Below are 10,196 nucleotides of genomic sequence, written 5' to 3'. Positions count from 1 at the left end.
CACTGCACACCTACCGTGTGTCCGTCACTGCACACTGACATCTCCCGGGTGACTCCACACCTACTGTGTGCCTGTCACTGCACACCTACCGTGTGCCCATCACTGCACACTGACATCTCCCGGGTGACTCCACACCTACTGCGTGCCTGTCACTCCACATTGACATCTCCTGCGTGACTCCACATCTACTGTGTGCCTGTCACTGCACACCTACTGTGTGCCTGTCACCACACACCATCTCCCAGGTGACTCCACACCTACTGCACGCCTGTCACTGCACACTGACATCTCCCGGGTGACTGCACACCTCCTATGTGCCCGTCACTCCACATTGACATCTCCCAGGTGACTCCACACCTACTGCGTGCCTGTCACTGCACACCTACTATGTGCCTGTCACTGCACACCTACTGCGTACCCGTCACTGCACACCGACATCGCCCGGGTGACTCCACACCTACTGTGTGCCCGTCACTGCACACCGACATCTCCCGGGTGACTCCACACCTACTGCGTGCCCGTCACTGCACATTGACATCTCCCAGGTGACTGCACACCTACTGTGCGAATGTTCCCTTGGAGAAGACCACTGGGAACCTGTTTTTCAGTGGGGTCACCAAGGCTAGCACCAGAGCCCCTGGGGGGAGGTCGGAGAGCCCAGCCCCGTCCCCCACAACCCCGCCCCGCCCTCACCCGTGTTGAAATAGTAGCCCTTGTTCTCCAGGCCCAGTGTCCACACGCCCTGCGGGTTCTCATCCCAGAAGTGGGTGGACATGAACACCCAGTTGTTGTAGCCTTCAGTGCTGACGTCCAGGGGTCTGGGACAGAAGGGCGGGCAGGGGTGGGCATGTCAGGAGGAATGGCTTTGTGAAGCCCTCAGAGCCCATCAGGTGTCTGGCCTCATGCGCTGCTGGCGGTGTCCGCTGGGTGTGGGCAGGGGCGTACATGGAGGTCCCACCCGCCAGGCTGCCGTGTGATTCCTGTGGGCCTGGCCCCTCGCCGTGAGGATGGAGGGGGGAGATGGCAGCATGTACCCACAGGGCGTGAGGCCACCCCTCCCCTCTGCTGGCCGCTCACCGTATGGCCACCAGTGTGGAGCGTGTGCCCATGGGGCTGGTGAGCGAGATCTCCAGGTCCCCGCGCCGGCTGTATGACAGCGTCAGCTGCACCTGCACGTGCTCCAGCGAGCGGATGGAGTTGTGGCGGCTGGCACAGGCCGACACGTTCTTCCTGATGTACATCACCGGCAGGATAGGGCTGGGGGCGGCGGGGGGTGAGGACCCTCCTGCGGCTGCTTGGGGGGTGGGCAGCCAGCAGGTGGGTCAGGGCTCAGAGGTCACGGGGTCCAGCCTTCATTTTACAGATGGGTAAACTGAGGCCTCAGGCCTCCCCTCACACCCCCAGCGGCGATGGCAACGTTTACTGACAGGGCACGAGGGGCAGGCAGGGGCTCACGTGGGGCTGTTCTGGACCCGGACGGTGCACTTCATCTGCGGTGGGGTGGGCAGCCAGGTGCGGGCGGTGTCCACCAGCAGCCCGGCGTCTAGCAGCCCATAGCCGTAGTGATGGCTCACTGTGCAGGAGGGTGGCCGTCACTCGCCCAGCGGGTCTGGGGTCCCCGCCCCCACCCAGCCCCACCGCACCTTGGCGCCCCACGCCATTAGTCCTCCAGTCCTCAGCCTGCAGGTGCGCCGGCTTGGACGCGCGGACCACGAGGTGCTGCAGGTCCCTCCACGTCAGGAACGGGCTGGGGGCGTCGGGGGCCGGTGAGCCGGGGGCCGCGCCTGGGGGCCGAGGGCAGTGGGCAGAGCCCCACAGTCACCTACTTGGCCTCCAGTGCCAGGGCGATCATGCCCGCCGCCAGTGGGGCTGAGGCCGAGGTGCCCGTGTGCTTGTCCGTGCACTGGTGATGCAGGTCCGTGGTGACCTGTGGACAGAGAGGGGTGAGACTCGGGGTGTGTACAGCAAGAATGCAGCCCTTCTTCAAAAAGAACCAAGGACTGGCCAGGCCTGGAGGCTCAGCCTGTGATCCCAGCACTGTGGGAGGCCGAGGCGGGCGGGTCACCTGAGCTCAGGAGTTCAAGACCAGCCTGGTCCACATAATGAAACCCTGTCTCTACAAAAATACAAAAATTGGCTGAGTGCGGTGGCTCACACCTGTAATCCCAGTACTTAGGGAGGCCGAGGCGGGCAGATCATGAAGTTAGGAGTTTGAGACCAGCCTGGCCAACATGGTGAAACCCTGTCTCCACTAAAAATACAAAAATGAGCCGGGCACGGTGGCGCACGCCTGTAATCCCAGCTACTCGGGAGGCTGAGGCACGAGAATTGCTTGAATCCAAGAGGCGGAGGTTGCCGTGAGCTGAGATTATGCCATTGCACTCCAGCCTGGGCAACAGAGCAAAACTCTGTCTAAAAAAACAAAAGAGGTAACAAGGACTATCCTCAGCAAGTACTAAGGGCCTGGCCAACACGGTGAAACCCCCAGCTCTACTAAAAATACAAAACATTAGGCTGGGTGTGGTGTTGGACGCCTGTGAATCCCAGGATTTTGGGAGGCTGAGGCCGGCAAATCACTTGAGCTCAGCAGTTTGCGACCAGCCTGGTAAAACTCCGACTCTACAAAATATACAAAAGAAATTAGCCAGACGCGGTGGGATGCTTGTGTCCCCAGGTGCTCAGGAGGCTGAGGCAGGAGGATCGCTTGAGCCTGACGGGCGGAGGTTGCAGTGAGCCGAGATCCTGCCACCTCACTCTGTTGTGCCCAGCCTGGGTGACAGAACAAGCTTCCATCTCACACACACACACAAAAACAACGCAAAAAAAAAACAAAGAAAAAGGCCGGGCGCGGTGGCTCACGCCTGTAATCCCAGCACTTTGGGAGGCCGAGGCGGGTGGATCGCAAGGTCAAGGGATCGAGACCATCCTGGTCAACATGGTGAAACCCCGTCTCTACTAAAAATACAAAAAATTAGCTGGGCATGGTGGCGCGTGCCTGTAATCCCAGCTACTCAGGAGGCTGAGGCAGGAGAATTGCCTGAACCCAGGAGGCGGAGGTTGCGGTGAGCCGAGATCGCGCCATTGCACTCCAGCCTGGGTAACAAGAGCGAAACTCCGTCTCAAAAAAAAAAAACAAAAAACAAAAAAACAAAGAAAAAATACTAAGGACTGACCTGACAAGGTGCCTGCTGTGTCATATGCCTGGAAGCCGGCCCTGCCTGGGAGAGGTGGGGGTCAGCAAAGGCGACAGGACCATGGGGCAGTCCTGGCAGGATGCTCACCTGAGTGTGGAGGTGTTCGGGGGAGCACCTGCTATGTGTCTGGTCCAGGGGCCTGAGAGATGACCCAGGCCCTCCTGGTTCTGGCCTGAGGAGCCCTGGGGGTGGGGAGCTGGTCCCTGCCTCAGGGACTCTCAAACACTGGGAGGCAAGTATATGGAGTGAAGGCCTGGGGGACTTCCTGGAGGCAGTGGTCCCAGGCGGGGATCTGAAGGAGGAGTCAGCAGGGGCAGAAGAGGGGCAGTGATCTGGCACAGGGGCCTCCTCATGGAGACCTTGAGGCAGGAGGGGGCTGGAGGAATGAGGCGGAACCTCCCCACAAGGCACTGAGAGAGGGCACAGAGGTGGCCCGGATGCAGGAGCTGGTTTCATCCAAGAGCCCTGGAGAGCCACAGGAGGGCTGTGGCTGAGCTGGTGGGGTTGGATTTAAGTTGTATTTACCTATTTATTCTCTTGAGACAGGGTCTTGCCCTGCTGTCCAGGTGGAGTGCAGTGGTGTGATCATGGCTCACTGCAGCCTCGACCTCCTGGGCTCAAGCAAACCTCCCACCACAGCCTCCCAAGTAGCTGGGACCACAGATGTGTGCCATCACGCCTGGCCTAATTTTTAAATGTTTTTGTAGAAATGGGGTCTCACTACGGCACCCGCACTGGTCTCAAACTCTAGGCTTACCAGGTGTGATGGCTCATGCCTATAATCCCAGCACTTTGGGGGGCTGAGGCAGGCGGATCACTTGAGGTCAGGAGTTTCAGACGAGCCTGGCCAACATGGTGAAACCCCGACTCTACTAATAATACAAAAAAAATTTTAGCCAGGCGTGGTGGCGCATGCCTGTAGTCCCCGCACTCAAGAGGGTGAGGCAGGAGAATCTCTTGAGCCCAGGAGGCGGAGGTTGCAGTGAGTTGAGATCATGCCCCTGCACTCCAGCCTGGGGACAGAGCAAGACTGTTCTCAAAAACTAACAAACAAAATGAACCATTGGCTCAAGTGATCCTGCCACTTTTGCCTCCCAAAGTGGGCTGCTGTGCCCGCTGGATTTTTCCTTTTGGACAGGGTCTCCTCTGTGACCTAGACTGGAGTGTAGTGGTGTGATCTCTGCTCCCTGCAGCCTCCGTCTCCCAGGTTCAAGCAATTCTCCTGCCTCAGCCTCCTGAGTACCTGGGACTACAGGCAGGCTCCACCACGCCTATGCAATTTTTTGTATCTTTAGAAGAGATGGGGTTTCAGCATGTTGGCCAGGCTGGTCTTGAACTGCTGACCTCAAGTGATCCGCCTGCCTCGACCTCCCAAAGTGCTGGGATTACAGGCGTGAGCCTCCGTGCCCGGCCTGATTTGGGTTTTAAAAGCAGCTTTGGGAGAGTGCTGAGTCAGTGGTGGGGACAGAAGGGAGGTGAGGCCAGTCTGGGCTGGCAGGGCCTGGGAGGGGCCCCTGTCGGGGGGCTGCACGCACGATCTGGGGGTCGCTGGCCACGCCGCTGCTGTAGGTGGTGGTGAGGGTGGAGGCGCAGGCTTCGCTGTACCAGGGCACGTGGCCCTGCCGGGTGGCGCTGCCCACAGAGAGCGTGTAAATGCTGTTGGTGTAACCGTCGCAGTTACAGTTGTCGTAATGGAGGCCGCCGTTGCCCGAGGCCCAGATGAAGAGCGTGCCCAGCCCGCCGCGGCCCTGGGAAACCAGGAGGGATGGTAAGTGGGCATTGCCCGGGCCCACCATCCCTGCCCTTCTTGGGGCGCCCCCACTCACCTTGGTCACGCCTTGCCGGAAAGCCTCGCGGGTGAGGATGCCGGGGCCGTCCACCGTGCGGCCGTCGTCCTCGGGGCCCCAGCTGGCGCTGTAGATGTGGATGTACTGGGGCCGCAGACTCAGCGACTGGGCCTCAATGGCATCGGTGACGGGCCCGTCCAGCATCCGCACGCCTGCAGGGGGACGGGGGGCAGGGGGCCTCTGCCACCAGCCCTGCCCTTCCCTGCACCCCAGCCTGCCCCAGGTCTCCACACCACTCCCCAGCCCCACTCAGGCCCTCTCTCTGCTCCCTGGAGGGGCCGTTCATACTGGTTCAGCTCCCCCAAGCCCTGGAGTCTGGTCCCAGCACCACCCAGCAGTGAGAGGGTGGGCGCCGGAGTCCTGCTCCCCTGGTCGGTGGACCCAGCTCCCCCCAGCATCACCTCCTTCGCCTTCTGTCCCCAAATGGTGCCTCCGGGGGACCCTGGGTACCTCCGATTCGGGCGTTGAAGGCGACCCCCACACCGCAGAAGCTATTGTTGGCCATTGCAGCCACCTCCCCAGCACAGCGGGTCCCGTGCCTGGTGCCAGGGCCAAGAGGGGCTTCCGTCACGGCCTCCATCCTCCCGCTGGGCACTGGGGCTGGCCCCGTGCGCTGTGGGAGCCCTGCTCACCTGTTCTCATCGCTGGGGGTGTAGCGGGGCTGGGGATCCGGGTCGTAGTTATTAAAGTCATAGCTAGCCAGGGGGTCCTGGGGGTGGGTGGGGATATGAGGGGGTGAGGGGGCTTTGGGGTGTCCCTGGGGTGGAACCGGTCTGGGCACCCGGGGCAGCCCCCACCCCCAGCCACCCACGGTCTCACATAGTTGGCCCAGAGGTCCGGGTGGTCCTTCTCAATGCCATCGTCCAGCACAGAGACCACGACACCCCGGCCCGACAGCCCCTGGCCCCAGGCCTGCAGGACGTTCAGGTCTGGCTGTGCCTCACTGTTCTGCAGGGAAGGCGGGGTCATGACCCTGTGAGGACCTGGGGGGAGGGGGCGCCAGCAGCCCCATCCCCGCCCACCTGCCCTGGCTGCCCGCTCACCATGTACCACTGCTTGGAGAACCAGGGGTCCGTGGGCACCACCACAGAGCGTCTCACCCTGCGCTGCAGTGTCTGCTGCTGGGACCACTGCACCTGCAAGGCGGGGGGCGCATTGGGCCTGTCCCCTGCTCCCCCATGGGGCCTCTCGTGGTTCAGGGAGGGAGGCAGCCCCGTGCTCTGGGACCCTGTGTTTGTAGGGGCTGTTATCCTGCGCCACCCGGCAGGGCCGTATGCCCTGGTACAGCGAAGCCTGCGCCTCCACCCTCACCACCACCGACAGCAGCAGCGTGGCCAGTGACCCCCAGATCATGCATGCAGCCCCCCGACAGGGGCCCCTCCCCAGGCCCTGCCAGCCCAGCCTGGCCTCAGGCTGTCCCCACCACTGACTCAGCACCCTCCCAAAGCTGCTTTTAAAACCGAAATCCAGGCTGGGCACAGTGGCTCATGCCTGTAATCCCAGCGTGCTGGGAGGTCGAGGCAGGCAGATCACTTTCGGTCAGCAGGGTCGCCATGTGCCTGGGGCTCTGTCTGCAGTCAGGGGGCTGAGGCTCTCAGACCACCTGTCCTTGAACCCACAGACACGTCGCCGCTGCCCAGGGTGACTTGAGGTCCCCAGGTCCCTATCCCACTCCTTCCCCCATCCCAGTTCTAGATCCTTCTGTCTTTCTCCTGCATCACTTCCTTTTGTTCTTTGTTTTTTGTTTTTTTGAGACAGAGTCTCACTCTATCCCCCAGGCTGGAGTGCAGTGGTGTGATCCCAGTTTACCGCAACCTCCACCTCCCAGGTTCAAGCGATTCTCCTGCTTCAGCCTCGTGAGTAGCTGGGACTACAGGCACTCACCACCACACCCGATAATTTTTGTATTTTTAGTAGAGATGGGGTTTTGCCATGTTGGTCAGGTTGGTCTCGAACTCCTGACCTCAAGTGCTCTGCCCGCCTCGGCCTCCCAAAGTGCTGGGATTACAGGCATGAGTCACCGCGCCCAGCCTGGCTTTTCTCTTGGAAACCACATCGGAGCCACTGCTCTCCCTCCCTATGCTATAAGCAGGCAGCTGTCAAAGTCCTGCTCATGGCACTTCCTGGCCTCCAAAGGCTTCCCAGGCCCCATCTCATCCCGTCAGCTTGGCATCTCTGGTATATTCTAGGCGGGGTCCAGCCCGATCAGACCCAGGCCCCTTTCTGGCACTGTGTCCTGAGGGCACTGGGTAACTTCAAGCCTCCTACTCTTTGGAGCCCATTTGTCGTAAAATGAGCCAACCCCCTTCCCTTCATCCTCTGATCTAGATGGTGGGGAAGGCATGCCATCTGTCCCTCCTTACCAGAGACCCTGGGGCCCAGAGGAGGTGGGGGAGGGCAAGAGGTGCCCACTGTGTACCAGGCCCTGGTAGGCATCATGATTTCTGTGTTTGGGTCTCCCTGGTCTTCCCTGCCACATAGACTTGGGGTCAGGGTGGGTCCGAGCCACAGAAAGCACACTGCCGTTCATAGCAGCCACGAGAATCACAGAAGGTGGCTAGGGCCCCAGGATGCAGTTGAGACCCGAGGGGGTGGCCTCCAGGCCAGGCTCACCTTGGGGTCTTTCTTCAGGCGCAGATGGTGGCCCCAGTGGGGGGTCAGGGACTGCTGGACCACGCCCCGGTGCCGCAGGTGAAAGTACTGCCCATCAGGGAAGATCTGGGGATACGGGGAACCGGCCGCACTCGGACCCGGCTCCCCTGCTGGAGCCCCCGAGGGCGGGGAAACAGCCCCCTACCTTGTCCTTCCCCACCAAGTGCCCTCAGAAACTGAGCTTGGCTGATGCAGGGGTGGGCTGGGGCTCTTGATATTTAGGAGACCTTGGGGGCTCCCTCCCACTCATCGGGGTCTGGGGTCGTCCAGTCCCCTCAAGCCCCCCCACTTCCTGTCCATCCCGGTCCCACCCACCGGCCCCAGGTTGACGAAGCCAAATTTGCGTGCCAGGCGCTCGGCCTCCCGGTTCCCCTGGGACACCCGCACGGCCCAGCTGCTGACATAGATGGGGGCCCGGGGCGAGGCCCACCCCACAGCCAGGGGGCCTACGAGGGCCAGGGCCAGGGCCAGGCGCAGCCACAGCGCAATAGGGGCGGGCCTCATGAAGGCGGGGCGGGGCGGGGGGCGGGACCTGCGCAAGCCCCTCCCCCGCCAAACCGCCGAGGGGGCCCAGGCGCCCGCCCCGCCCCCGGCGCCATGGCAACGCGGAAGGCTTCGACTCCCAGGGGGCCTTGAGGCTACCCCAGCCGAGAGGCGCGAAGATCCGGCAGAAGCGGGGAGAGAGGCACGCCTGCCGGTCTTCTGCAGACCCACATCCTCGGGAGCCTCAGTTCCCCCATTTGTACAACGACAATAATCTAAACCAGAAAAGGGGACTCACTGTTGTGGTAACGCGTCCCGCACTTTCTTTGGCCTCGCCCACTTTCCCACACACCCCCTCCTTCAAGAATCAGCCCGGCCTCCTACCCGGCCCAATCAGAATCGCTCTATCGAGTAATCCCGCCTACTCCAATAAGCCCCGCCCAATTCCTCCCCGCCTCCTTCATGAATCATACCCGCCCCTTCTCTGGTCTCACCAATGAATCGCGTTCCGTTTCCCCAATCGGCTCGGATTTTTCTCCAGCCCCGCCCACAGGCTCCACCCCCCAACCGCGTACCTCCCCTCGTCCTAGCTCCACCCCCTCAGCTTCTCAGCCAATAATCCCGTCCCCTGACACCGCCCCTCCAATCAGCTACGTCTCGCTCCCGCCCGGCCAATCGGTGCCCTGGGCTGGCGCGCCCCGCCCTCTCCCGGCGGGGTCTGGGCAGCGGCGGCCGCAGCCCCCCAGAGGGCGATGCGGCGGGGGAGACGGGGCAGGCCCCACCTCCTTTGTCCGCCCTGCCCTCCCATTGGTCCGGGCGGGGGGCCGGGGGCGGACACCGGCGCGGGGCCCGGACCGCGCGGCTCCCGCTGCGGGAAAGCTGCGCGCGTGCAGCGGGGCGTGCGCGCGGGGCCGCGGGCGAGCTCGAGCAGCCAACCCCGGGCGCGCCGGGGCCATGGACGGGCTGAGCCAGCGCGTGGACCGCTTCCTGGAGCAGAGGAACCTGGTCACCGACGCGCTGGGGGCGCTGGAGGCCAAGACCGGGGTGGAGAAGCGGTACCTGGCTGCAGGTGAGCCGTCGGCGATCGCCCGTTTCGCTGACGGGCACACCGAGGCCATGGGCCCGGGGGTCGAGGACCTGACTGCCTCCCCGGCTGCGGGGTCCGGTCCGGCCGGTGGAGCGCGCGGGGTGACCGGGACCTCGGGGTCCGCCCGCACCCCGCTTTCCAGCCTCCGTCCCGGGCCGCCCCGCGCCGCCTGTTTCCCGGCGCTGGGTGCCCGCCACGCCGAAGTCCGGTTCTTCCAGTTACCCGGCGGCCCCAGAGGGGTGGGGGTGGGGATGCCCGTGCCCTGCCCCCGTGAACCCCGGCCTGGCTGCAACAGTAGAGATCTTTGCATTTTTCCGTCCTGGGGGGGTACCGGCGGGCTGCCCAGGACTCTCCTCCCGGCCGGCCTAGCTCCCCTTCCCCCGGCCCTATGGCTTAGTGCCGCTGTGGGTAAATATTTGTTAAGACAGAGTTGGGTTGTCTGACAGCTGGGATGGGGGGAGGCTGGACTGGCGCCCACAGAGCTCGAGATCCCGGCACCCCGATTGTGACTCCATTCCAGTTCTCCTGGTCCTTTCCGCCTTAGTGACACTGTGCGACCCTGCCCCTTTCCAAAACTCTGTCTAGAAAGAGCATATAGTGATCGCTCCTTAAATGCCTCCCTCTCCACCTTTAAAAGTTTTTTTTTTTGGAGAGGGAATCTTGCTCTGTTGCCCAGGCTGGAGTGCAATGGCGAGATCTCGGCTCACTGCCACCTCTACCTCCCGCGTTCAAGCAGTTCTCCTGCCTCAGCCTCCCGAGTAGCTGGGATTACAGGCATGTGACTATGCCCAGCTAAATTTTGTACTTTTAGTAGAAATGGGGTTTCACCATGTTGGCCAGGCTGGTCTCGAACTCCTGACCTCAGGTGATCCAACCACCTGGACCTCCCAAAGTGCTGGGATTACAGGCGTGAGCCGCCACGCCCAGCCTAAA

At 62.5% G+C, this 10,196-nt stretch overlaps 2 protein-coding genes and 1 long non-coding RNA gene across 6 annotated transcripts in view; 1 reads left to right on the top strand and 2 right to left on the bottom strand.

The window, feature by feature from the left end:
- The window catches only part of LOC108293153, a 1,582-nt gene extending 917 nt beyond the window's left edge, over positions 1 to 665 (bottom strand). The window contains exon 1 of the long non-coding RNA XR_005197686.1: positions 383 to 665. This is a non-coding gene — a long non-coding RNA (uncharacterized LOC108293153). The remainder of the gene's footprint in view (positions 1 to 382) is intronic.
- Positions 1 to 8,298, bottom strand: part of PCSK4 (proprotein convertase subtilisin/kexin type 4) — a 10,429-nt gene extending 2,131 nt beyond the window's left edge. For all 3 annotated transcript variants that reach the window (XM_017514393.2, XM_017514392.2, XM_017514394.2), the window contains exons 1-13: positions 8,009 to 8,298; positions 7,655 to 7,759; positions 6,085 to 6,177; positions 5,861 to 5,989; positions 5,674 to 5,750; positions 5,492 to 5,580; positions 5,021 to 5,193; positions 4,730 to 4,942; positions 1,827 to 1,927; positions 1,644 to 1,747; positions 1,456 to 1,573; positions 1,078 to 1,257; positions 694 to 818 (exon numbers count right to left, since the gene is read on the bottom strand). In XM_017514393.2, coding sequence (XP_017369882.1) covers positions 694 to 818; positions 1,078 to 1,257; positions 1,456 to 1,573; positions 1,644 to 1,747; positions 1,827 to 1,927; positions 4,730 to 4,942; positions 5,021 to 5,193; positions 5,492 to 5,580; positions 5,674 to 5,750; positions 5,861 to 5,989; positions 6,085 to 6,177; positions 7,655 to 7,759; positions 8,009 to 8,197 — 1,696 coding nt within the window. In that variant the 5' untranslated portion in view covers positions 8,198 to 8,298. The remainder of the gene's footprint in view (positions 1 to 693; positions 819 to 1,077; positions 1,258 to 1,455; positions 1,574 to 1,643; positions 1,748 to 1,826; positions 1,928 to 4,729; positions 4,943 to 5,020; positions 5,194 to 5,491; positions 5,581 to 5,673; positions 5,751 to 5,860; positions 5,990 to 6,084; positions 6,178 to 7,654; positions 7,760 to 8,008) is intronic.
- A 568-nt stretch (positions 8,299 to 8,866) lies between these two features.
- The window catches only part of REEP6 (receptor accessory protein 6), a 7,402-nt gene continuing 6,072 nt past the window's right edge, over positions 8,867 to 10,196 (top strand). For both annotated transcript variants that reach the window (XM_017514423.2, XM_017514422.2), the window contains exon 1: positions 8,867 to 9,245. In XM_017514423.2, the coding sequence (XP_017369912.1) occupies positions 9,131 to 9,245 (115 nt within the window). In that variant the 5' untranslated portion in view covers positions 8,867 to 9,130. The remainder of the gene's footprint in view (positions 9,246 to 10,196) is intronic.

This window comes from Cebus imitator, unplaced genomic scaffold (assembly GCF_001604975.1).
Source record: "Cebus imitator isolate Cc_AM_T3 unplaced genomic scaffold, Cebus_imitator-1.0 Scaffold524, whole genome shotgun sequence".
NCBI classification, from domain to species: domain Eukaryota; kingdom Metazoa; phylum Chordata; class Mammalia; order Primates; family Cebidae; genus Cebus; species Cebus imitator.
This window is presented reverse-complemented; position numbering and strand designations above follow the sequence as displayed.